At 44.2% G+C, this 20,496-nt stretch overlaps 1 protein-coding gene across 1 annotated transcript in view; it reads left to right on the forward strand.

The window, feature by feature from the left end:
* Nucleotides 1-19,237, forward strand: part of STEAP1 (STEAP family member 1) — a 43,085-nt gene extending 23,848 nt beyond the window's left edge. Inside the window, exons 4-6 of the mRNA XM_073581889.1 lie at nucleotides 12,417-12,908; nucleotides 13,079-13,243; nucleotides 18,965-19,237. Of these exons, the coding sequence (XP_073437990.1) occupies nucleotides 12,417-12,908; nucleotides 13,079-13,243; nucleotides 18,965-19,222 (915 nt within the window). The 3' untranslated portion in view covers nucleotides 19,223-19,237. The remainder of the gene's footprint in view (nucleotides 1-12,416; nucleotides 12,909-13,078; nucleotides 13,244-18,964) is intronic.
* The last annotated feature ends 1,259 nt before the right edge of the window (nucleotides 19,238-20,496 follow it).

Genomic DNA, 20,496 nt, shown 5'->3' on the forward strand with positions numbered 1-20,496 from the left:
TTGCTTCTTATATAGCGGCAATGTTATTTGCTGGCTCTGTTATAGGGCACTGTTACTTGCTGGCTCTGTTATAGGGGCACTGTAATTTGCTGGCTCTGTTATAGGGGCACTGTTATTTGCTGGCTCTGTTATAGGGGCACTGTTACTTGCTGACTCTGTTATAGCGGCACTGTTATTTGCTGGCTCTGTTATAGGGGCACTGTTACTTGCTGACTCTGTTATAGCGGAACTGTTATTTGCTGGCTCTGTTATAGGGCACTGTAATTTGCTGGCTCTGTTATAGGGGTACTGTTACTTCCTAGCTCTGTTATAGGGCACTGTTACTTGCTGGCTCTGTTATAGGGCACTGTTACTTCCTAGCTCTGTTATAGGGGCACTGTTATTTGCTGGCTCTGTTATAGGGCACTGTTACTTTCTGGCTCTGTTATAGGGGACTGTTATTTGCTGGCTCTGTTATAGGGGCACTGTTATTTGCTGGCTCTGTTATAGGGGTACTGTTACGTCCTAGCTCTGTTATAGGGGCACTGTTACTTCCTAGCTCTGTTATAGGGGCACTGTTATTTGCTGGCTCTGTTATAGGGCACTGTTACTTTCTGGCTCTGTTATAGCGGACTGTTATTTGCTGGCTCTGTTATAGGGGTACTGTTATTTGCTGACTCTATTATAGGGGCTCTGTTACTTGCTGACTCTGTTATAGGGGCACTGTTACTTCCTAGCTCTGTTATAGGGGCACTATTACTTGCTGGTTCTGTTATAGGGGCACTGTTACTTGCTGACTCTGTTATAGGGGCACTGTTATTTGCTGGCTCTGTAATAGGGGCACTGTTTCTTGCTGGCTCTGTTATAGGGCACTGTTATTTGCTGGCTCTGTTATAGGGGCACTGTTATCTGCTGGCTCTGTTATAGGGCACTGTTACTTGCTGGCTCTGTAATAGGGGCACTGTTACTTCCTAGCTCTGTTATAGGGGCACTGTTATTTGCTGGCTCTGTTATAGGGGCACTGTTACTTGCTGTCTCTGTTATAGGGGCACTCTTACTTGCTGACTCTGTTATAGGGGCACTGTTACTTGCTGGCTCTGTAATAGGGGCACTGTTACTTGCTGGCTCTGTTATAGGGGCACTGTTACTTGCTGACTCTGTGTCATGATCCATGCTGGATCATGACTGATATAAAGCACAGGTAACCTTTTTTTTTCCTAAGCTGTGCTTAAGGTGTTTTTCCCCCCGGTGGCCATTAGGATTATTGCACTGTGGTGTCGTTTGTTCTAAGTTTGCCCCCGGTGGTGGTGAGTGTCATTGCACTCTAGTGTCTGTTGTTTAGTGCACATGATATTAATGCAGGTGTGATTGCTGGCTTTGCTATAAAAGAGTCACAGGTGTTGCAATCAGAGTTGGTGATAGTGTTCATTTCAACCATCCTTGGTGGAGGAAGGATCTAGAGAGAGGTCCTGGCAGCTCAGTCAGAGCCCTGGTGTGAAAGGAGTCATAGGCAATTTCCTTAGCTCTGACAGAGCTTGGTGGCAGCGATTCAGGAGGAGAGCTGCATGCTGGTGGCGGACTCTGTTGCCAGGAGCAAGTGCAACAGAGTAAAGCTAAGTTGTGTTTCCGTGTTTGTGTTTTTCCTTAGTGTGTATTAGTACAGCGGTGGGGCCAGTGCCTGCGCCACCCAACTCCCTAGCAAGGGATAGGTGTAGGGTGTGCTAGGGCGACAGGTTCGTGATCGGCGCCCGGTGCGGAACCGGCATAGGGAACGTTAGGAGCGGTAGGGACACTGACTCAGGGGAGTGCAGGAGGTCTCCACGTCCCCTTTCCCTATCGCAGGGCCCACCGTTGTAGCTGTTTCCCTACCCCTTGTCTTGTTGTTTTAGTTACCGGACTGCGAGCCGTGTCACACAGGACAGTATCACGTGCCGCGTCCTGTTGTTTTAGTTACCGGCCTGCGAGCCGTGTCACACAGGACAGGTCCACGTGACACTCCATTATAGGGGCACTGTTATTTGCTGGCTCTGTTATAGGGGAACTGTTATTTGCTGGCTCTGTTATAGGGGTAATGTTACTTGCTGGCTCTGTAATAGGGGCACTGTTACTTGCTGGCTCTGTTATAGGGGCACTGTTACTTCCTAGCTCTGTTATAGGGGCACTGTTACTTCCTAGCTCTGTTATAGGGGCACTGTTACTTGCTGGCTCTGTTATAGGGGCACTGTTACTTGCTGGCTTTGTTATAGGGGCAATGTTACTTCCTAGCTCTGTTATAGGGGCACTGTTACTTGCTGGCTTTCTTATAGGGGCACTGTTACTTGCTGGCTCTGTTATAGGGGCACTGTTAATTGCTGGCTTTGTAAGGCTACTTTCACACTTCAGGTTTTCAGCGTCAGGCGCGATCCGGCGTCGTGCCGGAACGCCGGATCCGGCAAATGTTTAGTAAAACCGGATGTGACGGATCCGGTTTTCTGCCGGATCCGTCTTTTTCTTCACAGACAAAACCGGATCCGTCTCATCCGGTTCATCCGTTTTTCGACGGATTACGCCGGATCCGGTTTTTAAAATTGACCCTTGTGGCCTTCCGAACGGGATTGGCTACTGGAAAACTATATATAGCATGTTCCTACAGCCCTTCTTTGACAGGTTGTAGAGGAGAAAGTGCAGGTTGGAGAGAAGAGCAAGTTATTGGCGAAGATGGATGTTGTCATTGGAAATATTTTGAAGAATTTGGCGGATTTTATAGCGGAGGCGAATCGTTTGAGGGTGATTGTTCTGGAGAAGGAGAGAGCGAGACAGCAGCGCATCAGGCATCGTAGACGACGTTTGTGGATCCACCCCATCACAGCCAAGAGAATGATGCGTGGGGTCTATTCTACACTCTGCATGGACCTTCGACGAAACCCGGATAAATTTTTTGGATATGTTAGGATGAAAATGGAGAATTTTGATTACTTGGTGGAGCGCATTGCACACCTCATAAGAAAAGCGGACACCTATTGCCGCTTCTCTGTTTCACCCACAGAGCGTCTGATGGTGACTTTAAGGTAAGCCACATTTATTGGATGTGATCGCATCAGAGCACACTTTCACTGCAATCTTGTTGGTGGTAGTTTGTATCTCCAAGTGTTATAGCTCAGTTTTGGTATGTAATGCTGTGATTTAAAACTAATTTATTGTTTTTTAATTCCCCACAGATTTCTTGCAACTGGAGAATCCCTTTCGTCACTGCATTTCCAGTACAGACTCGGGATTTCCACCATATCTGGAATTGTGAAGTACACATGCCGTGCACTGTCGGACTCCTTAGCTGAAGAGTTTTTACCAGAGCCCACAACAGAGAGGTGGATTGAAATTGCTGACAAGTTTCAACAGATATGTCAGTTTCCCAACTGCTTGGGCGCTGTGGACGGGAAACATATCCGCATTGTAAAGCCAGCTGGATCGGGATCGGAATATTTCAATTACAAGAAATATTTTTCAATTGTCCTCATGGCCATCGCTGACGCGGAATACAAATTTATTGCGGTTGATATTGGGGCCTATGGCCGCTCCAATGACTCTCAAGTTTTCAAACTGTCTGCCATGGGGCGTAAACTGTATGGAAACACCTTCCAGTTCCCACCACCTAGACCGCTGCCGCAAACATCTGGTCCACCTATGCCATTTGTCTGTGTAGGGGATGAAGCCTTCCAGCTGTCAGAACACCTTTTGAAACCGTACTCTAGCAGAGGATTGACAAGACCAAAACGCATTTTTAATTACCGCCTCACAAGAGCAAGAAGAATGGTTGAATGTACCTTTGGTATTCTGACAGCCAAATGGCGGGTCCTATTGACTGCGATCAACCTCAAGACAGAAACTGTGGACGAGGTGATCAAAGCGTGCGTGGTACTCCACAATTTTGTTATCTGCAAGGAACCCATTTCCATTGAGGACACCTCTGAAGAAACCACCGTGCAAGATTACCATGACATTACCACTAGAAGTTCTGTGACGGTTTCAGTAATGAGGGACAATTTTGCACTATACTTTATGTCACCTCAAGGCAGAGTACACTGGCAGGATGACAGAGTGTGAAAGATTTGTGCCCAACCAAACTTGTGTACCTTCTGTACCAACAGTATATACCTTTGCCAACCAAAGTTGGCTATCTTGTCATGGTCTCTATTTTTAGCTTTAGGCCACAGGTGTGTACCTGGTTGTGTTTTATGCAAAGTATTTCACCTTTTAACAAAAGTTGTGTACATTGTTAGGAAATCACCAACAATAAACACAACTTTTTAGGTGAAATACTTTGCTTCAAACACAACCAGGAACACAACTGTGGCAAAAAGCTAAAATTTACCCACAGTTATATACCTAGTTTTGAATACCATTTCACCTTTTAAATACCCTGTATTTAACCTTTTTCGCCGCAGAAAGAAATGACAGACAACCAGTGTAAAATAATTTAACTTTTATTGAAAAATGTTTTTTTTAGTAAACTTTTTTAAAATTTTAATAAACTTGTTTAATAAAGCTTTGAAACTATAAAACTGAAACCATAAAACTGGTCATTTTTATTTAAATACACACATTATAAATCTGTGTAGTGTGTGGTGGAAATACTGCTGTAGGGGCTGCGGGACACTTCGACACTGGGAGTGTGGAGAGAGGACTGGGATCGTGGTGGGGAAGGAACAGTTAGAGGTGAAGGTGTGGAAAAAACTACAGAATGGGTGGACATGTGGGAAGCAGAAGAGGTGGTGGGTGGTGGAGTGGAGGGTTGGGCAGGGACTGTAGGAGCAGATGATGTTGATGGCAAGTTGTATGGGGAAGGAGTTTGGTACGGGGCAGGTTGCTGGAAGTGGGGAGATGTCTGGTACGGGGCAGGTTGCTGGAAGTGGGGAGATGTCTGGTACGGGGCAGGTTGCTGGAAGTGGGGAGATGTCTGGTACGGGGCAGGTTGCTGGAAGTGGGGAGATGTCTGGTACGGGGCAGGTTGCTGGAAGTGGGGAGATGTCTGGTACGGGGCAGGTTGCTGGAAGTGGGGAGATGTCTGGTACTGGGGAGGTTGCTGGTACTGGGGAGTTTGCAGGTACTGGGGAGGTTGCTGGTACTGGGGAGGTTGCTGGTACTGGGGAGGTTGCTGGTACTGGGGAGGTTGCTGGTGCTGTGGAGGTTGATGGTGCTGGGGAGGTGGATGGTGCTGGGGAGGTGGATGGTGCTGGGGAGGTGGATGGTATGTAATAGGAGGGGGAGGATGGAAAGTGGCTGGAGGGGGTGTAGATGTAATAGGAGGGGGAGGATGGAAAGTGGCTGGAGGGGGTGTAGATGTAATAGGAGGGGGAAGATGGAAAGTGGCTGGAGGGGGTGCAGGTGGAGGAACTACTGTGGTGGGAGGAGGAGGTTGGGAGGTAACTTGCTGGAGAGCAGCGTGGCATGAATGCATTACATGCATCTGCTGGGCAGGAGAGAGCGTTTCCATGCGCTCCACAACAGACCTGAAAAAGGTGTGGTTTGGCGAAGATCTTGCTTCTGAATGCATGGTTTGCAGAAGTGTCTTCACCTCCAGAATGCTGGAGTTGATCTGCTGATAGCCTGGGGAGATTTGCTCTGACAAGACTTTTAGACAGTTCTGGAAAGATGCATTCAGATGCAAGAACTCTGGCGCATAAGTCTTTTCCTGACCCCTCTGCCGCTGCCGCCCAGTACCCGCAGGTGTACTAGAGGTGGCAGGGGCAGAAGGGTGGGGTAAAGGGAAAGCGATCTCCTCACCAGCAGCTTCATGTAATGTAGGCGGCCACGATGCTCCTGTGCTGGTGGATGGGACTGATGGGTCGAATGTGTGGGAAGGCTGGGAAGGTGCAGATGTACCGGGGCGGTCGAAGTCTCCCTCGGTGCCGGTCTCCTCAGGGATCGCCTCAGAAGGGTCCAATCGTGCAGGCTCCCGAGTGCTGCTCACCGTGCTGTGGAATAAAGAGAAAAAAAAACAATTAAAATAGTGACATGGTATGGCCCTGGCTGAAAAAAAAAGTTACATCTAAACATTTTTTTGTCACATGTGGTGTGTAATATTTACCTTCTGGTGAGCATTGTCTCCCGGAGGAACGACAGGGCTCGTGCGTACTTGTACTTGCTCCTGCGTCCTCCAGATCCACTCGGGGCCCGCATCTCTTTATTGAACTCCTTCTTGAAACGATCCCTCACAGACCGCCACCGCTTCACAATTCTCTCCCCTGAAACGAGAAAGGACAAAGTGGTTAGTATACAACATCAGTGTTTCCCAAACTCCAGTCCTCATGGTCCCCAGGGGTCATGTTTTCAGGATTTCCAAAGTAAATAGAAATCCTGAACACATGATCCGTGGGGACCACGAGGACTGGAGTTCGGGAAACACAGGTTTAAATCAAGCAACCGGTACTGTATATACTTACGCTCTTTAATCTGGGCCCGAGCTTCGAGGTCCTCCCAGCGGTCCACAAGGAGCGAACAGATTTCCTCCCAGAGTCGTCGGGTAACAATCAGGTCAGCGTGGCGTCGGTCAGCCATATTCCAGAGCGGCTCCCTTTCTCTGACGAGATCGATGAGGCGGTCGACATCAATCCCTCCATCCTCACCGTCAGAGTCGGGAGCACGCTGTGAAGGCTGTTAAAGAAAAAGACAAAAATAACATAATTAGCCTCCACAAAAGAAATGAAATAAAAAGTGCAAAAAAAACAAAGCAAAAATATTTATACTTACACGCTGGTGACCGCCGCGTTGCTGTCGCCGACGACCCTGGGAGGCACTGCGAGGACATCTTGGCCGAGCACCAGATTGGGAAGACTAGAGAAGAAAACAAAAAATGTTATGTCTTTGGATGTAGGCATTTGTTTGCAGTGTGTGGTCTGCAGAACATTGTTTTCTATGTGTTGTGTGTAGTGTGATGTTGTGTTTCTGCGTTTGATGCAAAAAACTTACCAATTGTGAGCCCACTCCAAGTGTCTGTCCACCCCTTCCTTCTTCTGGGAGCTCCTCTTCATCTTGTGATTCCTGTTTTGAAATAAAAGGCAATGAATACACATATATTACAGAGATGATGGATTTTGGAAATAAAAACTTACCGTCAAACGCTGACGATGCGAGGGAGGGCTCCCAGAAGATGTGCTGTCTTCCTCATGGCCAGACTCCATGGCTGTGGGTGGTGTTTCTGCTGCTGCCATTGCTGCTGCTGCTGCTGCATCTATTGGGCGGCTGTTGAATAAAGAGAAACAAAGGGCCAATGAATATCTTGATATTCCATAGCCCTAGTTTGGAGGAATGGGGGATTTGATAATTACCGTCTCTCATCTGCTGCTGGACTCCCCTCCCGTTGTTCAGCATGCTGCTCCATTTGGGGTGGTGCTGATGGTGCTGCTGCTGCAGATGTCTGCTGCCGTCTCCTGCTCCTGGTTCTTGGCTTGGGTGGCATGTTGGGTGTGGCTGAGGGTCCCATTGTCTTGCTTTTATATATGTCCTGTGGGCAGAGCTACTGAGCATGCTCAGACCAAAAAAAACGGATCCGGCGCATTGCGGCGCTCATAGGCTTTCATTGTATGAAAAAGCCGGACACGCCGGATCCGGCGTGTCCGGCTTTTTCGACGGATACAAAAAACGTTACAGTCACCGTTTTTTCCAGACGCCGGATCGCGTCACATTGCCGGATCCGGCGAAAATCGGATGAAACGCATGGCCATCCGGCTCGATCCGGCTCTAATGCAAGTCAATGGGGGGGAAACCGGATCCGGCATTGCATTTCGACGGATCCGGTTTTAGTCAAAAGCGCCGGATCGCGCCTGAAGCAGAAAACCTGATGTGTGAAAGAGGCCGGGGCAATGTTACTTCCTAGCTCTGTTATAGGGGCACTGTTACTTGCTGGCTTTCTTATAGGGGCACTGTTACTTCCTAGCTCTGTTATATGGGCTCTGTTATTTGCTGGCTCTGTTATAGGGGCACTGTTACTTGCTGGCTCTGTTATCTGTGCCTGGAGTGTCTCTTAAAGAGGGATTCCCTAATAAACTTATATAAATGATCACTTGTATATAACTTTGTTGTAGCCCCCTGCACAGTGGGTGGCCGGGGTCCTACTGTGTAGGAAAAACGTAAAAGGGTGGTACAGCACTAAAATATCGATGTGGCCCATTCATTTTCAGTGTTCGTCCACGTTGTGGACACGTTGAGTATTTGGTCAGTATTTTACATCAGTATTTCTAAGCCGAAATCAAGAGTGGAGCAATCAGATGAAAAGTATCATAGAAACATGTTACCACTTCTGCATTTTTCTCCCACTCCTGATTTAGGCCCAATGTGGCCTTACTGAGGATCATTAAGCAATGGCAAATCCTATCCATACGTCATCCCTTTATAAGATGTTACTTATTACCCATTTACAGTAAATCAAATGTGCCTTTTCCCTATAATAAGTATGTATGATTCATAGTTTATTAGTTCATTCACAAGTGCCGGACTGCACGCTGCTTCCATAATAAAACTTTACAGCTCTCTTGGACTAAAGTGAATACAGATCCACTTTTTATTCCAGGACTTCAAACTTAATTTTTTATTATTATTTTAAATCCGGAAGTAATTGAATAAAAAAAACTACTAAAACCTATTGTTAACGTGTGGTTCTGGTTGCAAGAACATGTTTGCATATTTTAGGTAATACATGACCTCTTTGAGCAATCCTTTCTTTTGTTAAAACCCTACTTATGATGCTAAATTGGTCATCATTTATTGTTTTCTGGCTGCTGGATCTCTCAGATTAGCAGTAATTTATTGATAAATTTAGCAGCAAATGTTCAATTTTTTTGCAGCGCCACCCGAAGGGGCAAAAAAGCATTACACCTTTCTCATTGCAGTCTATGGGCAGTTTGTGTAACGCGTGGACGAGCGGAGTCCTTCAGAGTGAAAGATGCTCTGGCTAATAGATAAGTAGAGATGAGCAATTCGATCCATAGCTGCTCAAATTTGTTGCAAATTTCCCCAAAAATATTCTCATTCTGCACAGTGGAATTTAGCTCATCTAAATCCGGCAAATTGGCGGCCAGCTGGCTGTGTCTTTAAGCTAACTGTGCCGCTTTCATAACTGGTCCTCAGCACCAATCTTTGGGCTTTTCTGTCGCCAATGCCAGTGATTGGTCTCACACAGTCATTTCACGATGTGCATCGCCCCCCCAGCACGACTCCATGAGCCAGTCACTGGCCTTAGAGTCAGAGAAGAAGCGTTGGAAAAACTGAAAGCCAGCATTGAGGGCCAGAGATCCATGGCAGAGCCGGAGGCAGAATAAAGACAGATGAGTATGATTTTCTTCCTAGTCCTTTCCCTCCGTTTATTATGTTTTGGGGTCAGGAGAGATCTCCGAGCAAAATAAACCTTTTTGCCTGGCAACTGGGTATTTTCAATTCTGGACCAAATTAAACAAATCTGCTCAAAACGAATTTTGGGAGATTCACTCAAGTCAGTAGATAAGGATCCTAAATTAGGAGATGCAACCCTAACATGGGGAACCTCATTTTCAGAAAAATTGCAATTAGACGCAAAATTATCGTGCAGTGACCCTTTCTGACCTCCACTGTCATCTGCGGTCTCATTAGTAAAGGACATTACCGCGCTCTCCGTTAACCAAAATGTCTGAACCCCGCCTTCCCCTTCTTGGCCTCATTACTGGTGACCTTCCCCCCTTTATACTATGCACAATGGTGATACTGTTCCATCTAGACTATATAACAAGACCGGGAGTAGATTTTTGCTTTTTCAATTTGTAAGTTTCAACACAAATTTTACCCCTAAAAACGTACAAAGTTTCTAAGTTGTCTTGTTTTATCACGTTTTACTCAGCCATTTCTATAAGTTTCAGGGAAAGACAGGTCACAACTAATATAGCTGCTCTGTTATCCAGGATTATATTAATTTTTTTACTATGAGCCGAAAAACAAACAGTTGCTAACTACCTGCCTGTTCTATCCAGCGTTGGCTAAGAGCGGTCACCGACCACTCCTGCCAGTGATTCTGCTGCTCTACGTCAACAAAGCAGCTTTTCCTCTTCCGTTCTGTCGACGGGGTGTGGCTACCGAGGTCATGCTGATTGACAGCCGGCTCCCCGCAGTTAGGCAGCAGGGAGCCGCCTGTCAATCAGCATGACGTTTGCAGTCACGACTGTCAACGAAGAAGAGTGGAAGAGAAGCCACTGTTCAGTCGACGTGACGTCAGTGGAAGGCGCAGAGTCACTGACAGGAGCAGTTGGTGACCGTTCTGTGCCGGCAGAGATCGTGGCTTTGCACAACAGTGACCTTTAAAGTTTCACGAGGGATTGTTACAGTTTTTTCTGCATTTTTTTCCCCGTGCCTTCACTTTTTTACAGTTAAACACAGCTAGTCAGTTTTTTCAGCGTTTTCACAAATAGGATCAGTGAGGTTTATAAGCACATCCTACAGGCACATGGAAGTGAATGCCAAGTTGTTAGAAATAACTATACAAATTTAATTAAACAAAAGAAGTACATCACATATTAAAAGAAGGGGATACAGACACAAAAAAACTGCAAACGCAGAAATCCCATGTATCTATAAAAATATATAAAGTCAGTCTATTGACCTATTGTTGGAAAAAGGTCATAGACAAATAAAGAAATATTTGAACTGACGCTACACAGTTGTTCGTTGTTTTCCCCATAGTAAACTTCTATGGAGAGCCTGAAAAAAAGTACCGTATGTAAAACCACAAGTTTCTGCAATAAAAAGGCCTTGAAAAACACTATCAAATTTGCACCAAAAACACATAAAAAAATGAAAAAATCATTAAAAAAAGCACCAAAACGCAATAAAAAAAAAAAGTAGATTGTTATGGCTTATTTTGATGCATGCGGAAAATGGAAAAAAATGTGGAGGAAAACACGCAGCTATTCTGCATGTGGGAATATTGCCTAACACTGTTTATCTAGACCCCAGAACGGTATATTTGCATGTCCCATACTGATACATGACTCGTTGGATTTTTTTTCCCTATTCTGGAAAAGTTTGGTGACAATGTTGACAACTAATACAGTCATTACAACTTCAAAGAGAAGGGTTTTCACATAGCTTTTCCCCATATCGCTATATAATTAGGTCAATTTAATTCTTTTCAGCATTCTGGAAAATCTGGGTGACAATATTAGCTATATGTTTATTTAAAGGAAATCTGTCACCAGGTTTTTGCTACCTCATCTGAGAGCTGTATGATGCAGGGACAGAGGCCCTGATTCCAGCCATATGTCACTTACTGCTTCTCTCAATGCTGAGATCTGTATAACCCCACCCATACCATTGATTGGCAGTTTTCTGTATACACTGTACATAGGCAGAAAGGTGTCAATGATTGGCAGGGGCAGGGTTGTACAGGGCTCAGAAATATGGAGTACTACTTGGCAGCAGGTTTACTAGTCCTCTAGTGATATTCTCCTGCTGATAAAACAGTTATTTTATCAAAAGTGCGGCAAGCAGCACAGTAATTGATGCATCGTTGGAATCAGGGTCTCTGTCCATACATAATACTGCTTTCATATAAGGTGGCAAAAACCTTATGAACGATTCCCGATGAATGCTTGCATATACCTAGTAGAGGCAATGCTGTCCTTTGCCAACTTAATTTTCCTAAGCTTTACCTCATTCCAAACACATAACGTCCTGTTGTTTCCCTCAGGCATTTTGGATGACGTTCCCACTCTGCTAGTAAATATCAATGTTCTGGGTTTGCACATAATGATGACATGGGTGTAACTTGGGGAAGGTCACAGGAAGTGCTTCGGGCGTTAAATTCAATGGGGGTGCAAAACTTCACTTCCCCTTCCTCAGCTCTCACTATCAAATGATCCAGACCTACATTGCACTGAGCAGCTTCTTCTTGGATTGGCGCTCGGGTGCAGCAAGTACGTTGCTAAGCTCTCAGTATAATGAAGTGAGTTTTGTCATCTGATTTGCTGCCTATGCCTTATTTCATCTGCAGTGCTCTGCATAGGCAGCAACAGTATTAAATCACAAACATTTCAAATGTGTGGCACAGTGCTCACCCGCAGCTCTCTGCCTGTCCTTTCGCTTGTAATTCTGCAATCGGAAAGACAAATACTAGTATAAAAAAATTAAACATTGAATTAAAATAAATGTTTATTACACACTTTTTCTTACAGTAACAAGGGTTCAGGTAAGGGCTAGGACAAAGGTTAGAGCTAGGGCAAGGGTGATAATATAGTTGCATAAAAAATGTAATACAAAGATAAAAAGTAAAATATTAAACAAATATATTTGATGAGTCCCAAAGTCACTAACTGAGAAGTATTCACGCCCGTCACAAAAAAATGGTGGAAATTCAATGATGATTTTTTAACTTTTACAGATTTGTCTAAAATTTTTACAATTTTGCTGTATTTTTTTTTCCCTTTCTGTTTTTTTTATAGACTAACAACTGTGATCCTGATAACCTTGAAGAATCAGATTATTTTGATGTCTTTGACTGGGACCCTGCCAACCTCGCCCACAAGAAAATGGAACTTTTTCCAAAGTGGCGACTACCTGCCACAGTAGCATTCTCCCTGTCGCTGCTCTTCTTTGTATACACATTTCTCAGAGAAGTTCTGCACCCGTTCCTGATACATAAAAGAAATGAAATCTACAGGATTCCAATTCTGGTGGTTAATAAAGTTTTGCCGGATGTTGCCGTCACACTTCTGACTTTGGCATATTTGCCGGGAGTATTAGCTACAATTCTCCAGCTTCACCGTGGCACAAAGTACCAAAGATTTCCACAATGGCTGAACACATGGATGCTTAGACGGAAACAGTTTGGACTCTTGGGTTTCTTCTCGGGCACAATGCATGCCGTCTACAGCCTGTCCTACCCTATGAGAAGGTCCTACAGATACAAACTGCTGAACTGGGCGTATGAGCAGGTATTTCCTGCCATTATCCTATAAACCAGTCATCGATATGTTTGTCCCAGACATCCCCTTTATCTCTGAATTTATAGAATATTACTATGCTAATAGAGTATTGGAAAATCGTTTTTTATAATCCAGACAACCCCTAAAATATTCATTTAATTTAATTTGTATTGTTTTAGGTTCAACAACAACGAGAAAACAGTTGGATTGAGCACGACGTGTGGAGGATGGAGATTTACGTTTCTCTGGGAATTATAGCACTGGCTATACTAGCTTTATTGGCTGTGGCATCAATCCCCTCCATTGGAAACTCTTTGTCATGGCGAGAGTATGCCTTCATCCAGGTATGGACAATAGAAGGTTTCATGATGTGATCACTGAATCATCTGAAGATGTAGTTTACTTTGGACAACCCTTTTCCATTATAGAAAAAGCCCGGTTCATTATCCTGGCAGCAATGCTGACAAAATGTGTGACCATCAAAGTAGTAGATGTAGGCTAAAAGTCTTGCAAAGCCTCTTTGTAGTGTCTGACCCTGTAATCATGTACTGTCCTGTCTACTACCATATCCTGTCCCTTCTCTCTCCATGAAGAGACTTTTTTTGATTTAATGTTCTATCTTTTCCTTTTCCATGTACTGTATCTTCTCACCCCTTCTTCCTGCATCTTGTCTCTGCTCCCTCACTTTTTTGTCTGTCTTCCCCATGCTACGAAACTTACCTATCTATCACTGTCCCTTCTTTCTCCTGTCTTTCACCTTGGATATACAGTATCTGCTCCCAATCTGCACATTCCCTATTTCTTCCCTGTCCCACCTGTACTCCCTCTGTGCTCCTACATTGTGTTCCTTCTCTGTTCTTTCCTTGACATTGTTCTTTTCTCTGTTCCTTCTTTTTATGTCTTTGTTTTCATTCGTTATCCTTTCTAACTTTCCCTTCTTATTATGTCCTGTCTCCTCTACTTCTATATCCCCGCTTTTATTCCTCCATTTTTATTCCCTTTAACCCCAAAAGCCCTTCACTTCTTCTTCTTTGTCAGTGTTCTTCTGCCTCTATGTCTGGTCTCTTCTCCCTCTATGTGTAGTCTCTTCTCCCTCTATGTCTAGTATCTTCTCCCTCTATGTCTAGTCTCTTCTCCCTCTGTCTGGTCTCTTCTCCCTCTATGTCTAGTCTCTTCTCCCTCTATGTCTGGTCTCTTCTCCCTCTATGTCTAGTCTCTTCTCCATCTATGTCTAGTCTCTTCCCCCTCTGTCTGGTCTCTTCTCCCTCTATGTCTAGTCTCTTCTCCCTCTGTCTGGTCTCTTCTCCCTCTATGTCTAGTCTCTTCTCCCTCTATGTCTGATCTCTTCTCTCTCTATGTCTAGTCTCTTCCCCCTCTGTCTGGTCTCTTCTCCCTCTATGTCTAGTCTCTTCTCCCTCTATGTCTGGTCTCTTCTCCCTCTATGTCTAGTCTCTTCTCCCTCTATGTCTGATCTCTTCTCTCTCTATGTCTAGTCTCTTCACCCTTTGTCTGGTCTCTTCTCCCTCTATGTCTGGTCTCTTCCCCCTCTGTCTGGTCTCTTCTCCCTCTATGTGTAGTCTCTTCTCCCTCTATGTCTGGTCTCTTCTCCCTCTATGTGTAGTCTCTTCTCCCTCTGTCTGGTCTCTTCTCCCTCTATGTCTAGTCTCTTCCCCCTCTGTCTGGTCTCTTCTCCCTCTATGTCTGGTCTCTTCTCCCTCTGTCTGGTCTCTTCTCCCTCTATGTGTAGTCTCTTCTCCCTCTATGTCTGGTCTCTTCTCCCTCTATGTGTAGTCTCTTCTCCCTCTGTCTGGTCTCTTCTCCCTCTATGTCTAGTCTCTTCCCCCTCTGTCTGGTCTCTTCTCCCTCTATGTCTGGTCTCTTCTCCCTCTATGTCTGGTCTCTTCTCCCTCTGTCTGGTCTCTTCTCCCTCTATGTCTGGTCTCTTCTCCCTCTATGTCTGGTCTCTTCTCCCTCTATGTCTGGTCTCTTCTCCCTCTATGTCTGGTCTCTTCTCCCTCTATGTGTAGTCTCTTCTCCCTCTGTCTGGTCTCTTCTCCCTCTATGTCTGGTCTCTTCCCCCTCTGTCTGGTCTCTTCTCCCTCTATGTCTAGTCTCTTCTCCCTCTGTCTGGTCTCTTCTCCCTCTATGTCTAGTCTCTTCTCCCTCTGTCTGGTCTCCCTCTATGTGTAGTCTCTTCTCCCTCTATGTCTGATCTCTTCTCTCTCTATGTCTAGTCTCTTCCCCCTCTGTCTGGTCTCTTCTCCCTCTATGTCTGGTCTCTTCCCCCTCTGTCTGGTCTCTTCTCCCTCTATGTGTAGTCTCTTCTCCCTCTATGTCTGGTCTCTTCTCCCTCTATGTGTAGTCTCTTCTCCCTCTGTCTAGTCTCTTCTCCCTCTATGTCTGGTCTCTTCTCCCTCTGTCTGGTCTCTTCTCCCTCTATGTCTAGTCTGTTCTCACTATGTCTAGTTTGTTATCCCTCAATATCTAGTCTCTTCTCCCTTCATGTCTGGTCTCTTCTCCTTCTATGTCTGATGTCTTCTAACTCAATGTCCTGTGTCTTTTCCTTCCAAGTCTCATCTTTTCTTCTATCTCTATCTACAGTCTTTCCTCTTTTCATGTCCATTTTCTTTTACCCCCATGGCCCATGTCTTTTCCCTCTAAGATATGTCTCTTCTTATTCCATGACCCTTTTCTTCTACTCTCATGTCACTTCTCTTCACTCTCAATGTCATCTCTTTATCATCCATCTCTCTTTTTCTTCTTTTTATGTTCTACCTTTCCTCTCTCCAAACTGTCTCTTCTCTGTCCTTGTCCCCTCCATGTCAAATCTCCTTTTCTACTACTCTCTGTCTCCTATCTGCCTGTGTAATTTCTCTTCTCCCCTTGTCTTGACTCCTTTCTTTTTTCTGTTTCTGCTCCATGCTGTCCATACAACCTCCCTATCCCTTCAGTCTGCTCCTTACTTGCCTTTACCTCTACTCCCTTCCTACCCCTTCATTGTGTTCTTTCTCTGATATTGTTGCCTCTCTTTCATGACTCTTTTTTTGTCTCTCCATCCATCGCATTTATCTGATAAAACATTTGTAACTGAACCTGTAAGCAACGGCTTAAGAAAAGTTATAAAATAAATTCCTCGCAGTTATCCGGTGGACTGCACGGCTGCAGACATTCAGCCGCAGAATGGTAATGTCAGCTGTCTAGGGAGACCGTGTCACTGAATTGTATCTACACATGCAAAGCCAGACAGCTTTATACAGGCAGAGCCAAAAAGTTGTAAAGCTGTTGAAAATCCCATGTGACGGCGGCTGGATCTGTCTCGCTAATCCAGTGACTCGGTAATGAAACCCTGCAATAAAAAATGCTCCTAAAACAGCAAGAAAAAAAATCTCTATGCGATATCATGTAACATAATAATCGCTTACAAATGAAGAAAAAAATATAAATCATGAGATGAGACACCATTTATAAGCTTAAAGAGCAAGTTCTTCTATAAGAACAGCTTCTTAAAGGGTTTTCATTTATCCCTAGGTAAAAACCTCAGTCCATTCAACTCTATGGGTGATTTACTGTATATTTACATTTTTTTTTACATCTTTAGAACTTCTTCACATGTACGTATTTTCCAGCATGTGTGGAATCCTTTTTTTTCTTTCACAATACCACATTATAACCTATGCTAGAATGCACATGTCCCGATTTTTTTCCTGCAGCAAGAACGCCAAGGGACAATACAAATCTATGGGTCCGTGATGGTATCTGTGTGCTGTACATGTTCAACATTCCAATGTATAGGAGAAGCATTGTAGTTTATTTCTTTCGTTACCCATACCGGAAAACACTGATGACACACTGACAGTAAACATGGACACACTGATGACACACTGACACACTGCTGAAACCCTGATGAAACACTGATGACCCACTGACACACGGCTGACACCTTGATGAAACACTGATGACACACTGACACATGGATGATACACGGATGACACACTGATGGAAAACACTGATAGTAAACACGGACTCACTGATGACACACTGACACATGGATCGGATGACACCCTGATGAAATACTGATGACACACTGACACATGGATGATACACGGATGACACACTGGCACACGGACAACACCCTGATGACACATGGATGACACCCTGATAATACACGGATGACACCCTGATGAAACACTGATGACACACTGACACATGGATGATGCACGGATGACACACTGATACACAGATGACACCCTGATGGAAAACACTGATAGTAAACACGGACTCACTGATGACACACTGACACATGGATGATACACGGATGACACACTGGCACACAGATGACACGCTGACACACGGACGACACCCTGATGACACATGGATGACTCCCTGATGATACACGGATGACACCCTGATGAAACACTGATGACACACTGACACATGGATGATGCACGGATGACACACTGATACACGGATGACACCTGATGGAAAACACTGATAGTAAACACGGACACACTGATGACACACTGCCACACTGACACATGGATGATACGCGGATGACACACTGACACACAGATGACACACTGACACATGGATGACACCCTGATGACACACGAATGGAAAACACTGATGGCATTTTTTAACTTATGTGTTTAAACATGGACGTGTGAATGAGGCCTTAGTAATATATTTAAGTTCAATGGTTTTACTTCTTTGTGACTTATCCTTCTCACACCTCACTGTTTGGCAGTATTAGGGTGTGGTAGAGGTGAAGCCATATAGAGGGATTCTTTTTGTTTTATATAATGATGAAGTACTCTCCATTGAAGTTCCATGATCAGACATTTCCACATAGAGACTTTCAGACTTCAGATCCTTGTAAATTCCAGTTATTAACTTCAAAGTTAGAGGCAAACATTGTCACACTTCACTGACTCCGGTCTAATCCGCACACTCTGCATACTCTGTAAAAAGTGAATAAATGAGAAAAACAATTATTCTGATATAAAGTGAAGACATAGTAAACTTTGTTGGGTTTTTGTTTGTTTGTTTGGTTCTCCAACTATGTAGCCAGAAGAACTTCTCCCACCTACAACTATAGCGCCATATATTACTTAAGATTCATTATATTTCATTACTGCAAAACATGACGCAAATGCAAATTATATTTATTTATCTATTTATCTGACCCACTTATGTAGCGCCATTAATTTCACAGCACTTTACAGTTATCATCGGCAATGTCCCTGTTGGGGTAATAATCTAGATTCCCTATAGCAGTATGTCTTTGGCAGGAAACCAGAGAACCCGGTGGAAACCCACGCACCAATGGTGAGAACCGTGCTAACTACTGAGCCACCGTGCTGCCCTACATTATATATTATTATTACTGCCATACACAGCTGTAAGACCAGGAATGCACAATTACACCACATTAAAACATGTAAGCTATCATACTGTACCGAATTATACAACTCTGCCAATTACACCACCATACAACGCACAATTAATCATACCACCTTACAGTGTGTAATTAAACCTCCACAGTGGGCTGAAATATACACCCCTATAATGAGAATGAATATTAGCCTTATACAGTGATCTAATCAACCCAGACAGTGCAAGACATTGCTTAAAAGAGGCTGACGTCCCATGTATACATATATTACCACACTACAGGCCTCAAATAATACCGCCATAGAACACTTTATACAGTGCAGTATTCGCATTGGTGGAAAAACCATCCAAATATAAGAAGAATCTAAGTTACAACTTTGGTCATTGTGACTAAGACGGTGCATATTTACATACTGTAGGCCTCGTATCAAAACTGTTTTTGTTGCCCATAGCGACCAATCACAGGGAAGTTTTCAATGTAGCAGAGCTATTTTAGAAATGAAAGCTGAGCTCTGATAGGTTGCCATGAGCAACAAAGACAGATTCTGCTTTTGATGCTTGAGGCCTGATGTTTACATGCTATATCCATACACCTACGCGTCTATATGAACACATGTTTTTCTACTAATGCAAATTTATACTAAATCTTTTCTATATTGTTTGTTTCTTCACAGAGTAAGCTGGGCCACATCGCCTTATTCCTCTCCACAGTACATACGCTGGTATTTGCCTGGAATAAATGGGCGGATACGAAGCAGTATATTTGGTACACTCCCCCTACGTTCATGCTGGTGGTCTTCCTTCCCTCTTTCGTTCTTATCTGTAAAACCGTATTATTATTACCCTGCTTCAGTAAGAGGATCCAGAAGATTCGGTGTGGATGGGAGTCCAGCAAAGGAACGGCCGGAAAACGTGTCCTTAGCCACTTGTAGTATTTATTATTTCCAATAAACTATTTGTACAATGGCGTCTCATTGTGGTGTTGTAATAGTCCGCCATATTCCACATGCACAGAAAACCTAACCTGCCGCAGGACGAGGGATTTGTGAATGCAGCGGCAGGTCATGCCATTCAATGCTATGGCGCGGAGGACCGGGTATCGTCAATGCATGGACTTGAATGGAGAATAGAGAAATGCAAGTGGTCCTTGCATTGTGCCTCACAGTGATCTGGATGTGGCCAAGCATTTCAGTGCACCATCCCACCTACTTGTTTTCTATCCCTGCCCTAAAGCTTCACCTGAGGCAGAGGAGGACAGACAAAGATGGAAAACAAGAAGGTGAGAAGTTGCGATGAAATTTTTGGCCAGGTCTAGAGTTCACCGAGTGCTAGTGGTTTGAACAGTCATCTTGATACTAGATTAAAAAAATGCAAAATGCAATACGGTCTTATCCAAGTAATTTAGTGTAAGGGAAAAAAGGGGGTTTAAGCTCACCTGGAAGTTTAAGCTCATCTGGAAAGGTTGTGTGCAACACAACTCTGATGAAGCAAAAATGTCAGCTGCTGCAGTATCCAAGAGTGTTTTCAGAGAGATACTCATTTTCATTTGTGGTTGTCCTGAAGAAGGAGTTAATTGGATTCTGAAATGTATTGACATTTAACCACTTTTTTTCCTGAGATCTCTAAGATCGTGTTTAAATAGACCTTAGTGCCAAAAGGAGTTGGACCTTTACAGCCTATTTTTGTGTTCCGGTGGCCCATAGGAGAATCCTCCTATGCTAATGTGCCAGTCTGACCTCTATCTTGCAACAGTAAAAGCATGGGACTAGACCACACCTAATATCTAACCTTAAAGGGTATATCAGGGACTTTATGAAAAACAAAAAATATGCCCAAGTACCCACAGGCAAGTAGTTGCTACTACCCTGCCTGTTGTGCTGTGACCGCTCTGTGCCAGGGAAAAATGACACCGTGCACAACTACCTGCCTGTTGGTGCACAGACATATTTTTTGTTTTTCATAAAGTCCAGGATTTACCCCTTAGGCTATGTGCCCATGTTGCTTTATTGAAGCAGAATATTCCTGAGCGGAAACGCACAAACTCTTCCTGGGAAAGCGCATGCGTTTTATGAAGTGCTTTTGTAAGCGTTTTTGACGCTTTTGTTAAGCGTTTTAGCATGCGTTTTCCTAAGTGTTTTTGCAATACAATTGTATGTATGCGGAAACGCACGCGTTTCCGCAAAATTAATGGACATGCTGCGTTTAA

The sequence above is a fragment of the Dendrobates tinctorius genome, unplaced genomic scaffold (assembly GCF_039654945.1).
Source record: "Dendrobates tinctorius isolate UK_male_01 unplaced genomic scaffold, ASM3965494v1 ptg000070l, whole genome shotgun sequence".
Taxonomy (NCBI): Eukaryota; Metazoa; Chordata; class Amphibia; order Anura; family Dendrobatidae; genus Dendrobates; species Dendrobates tinctorius.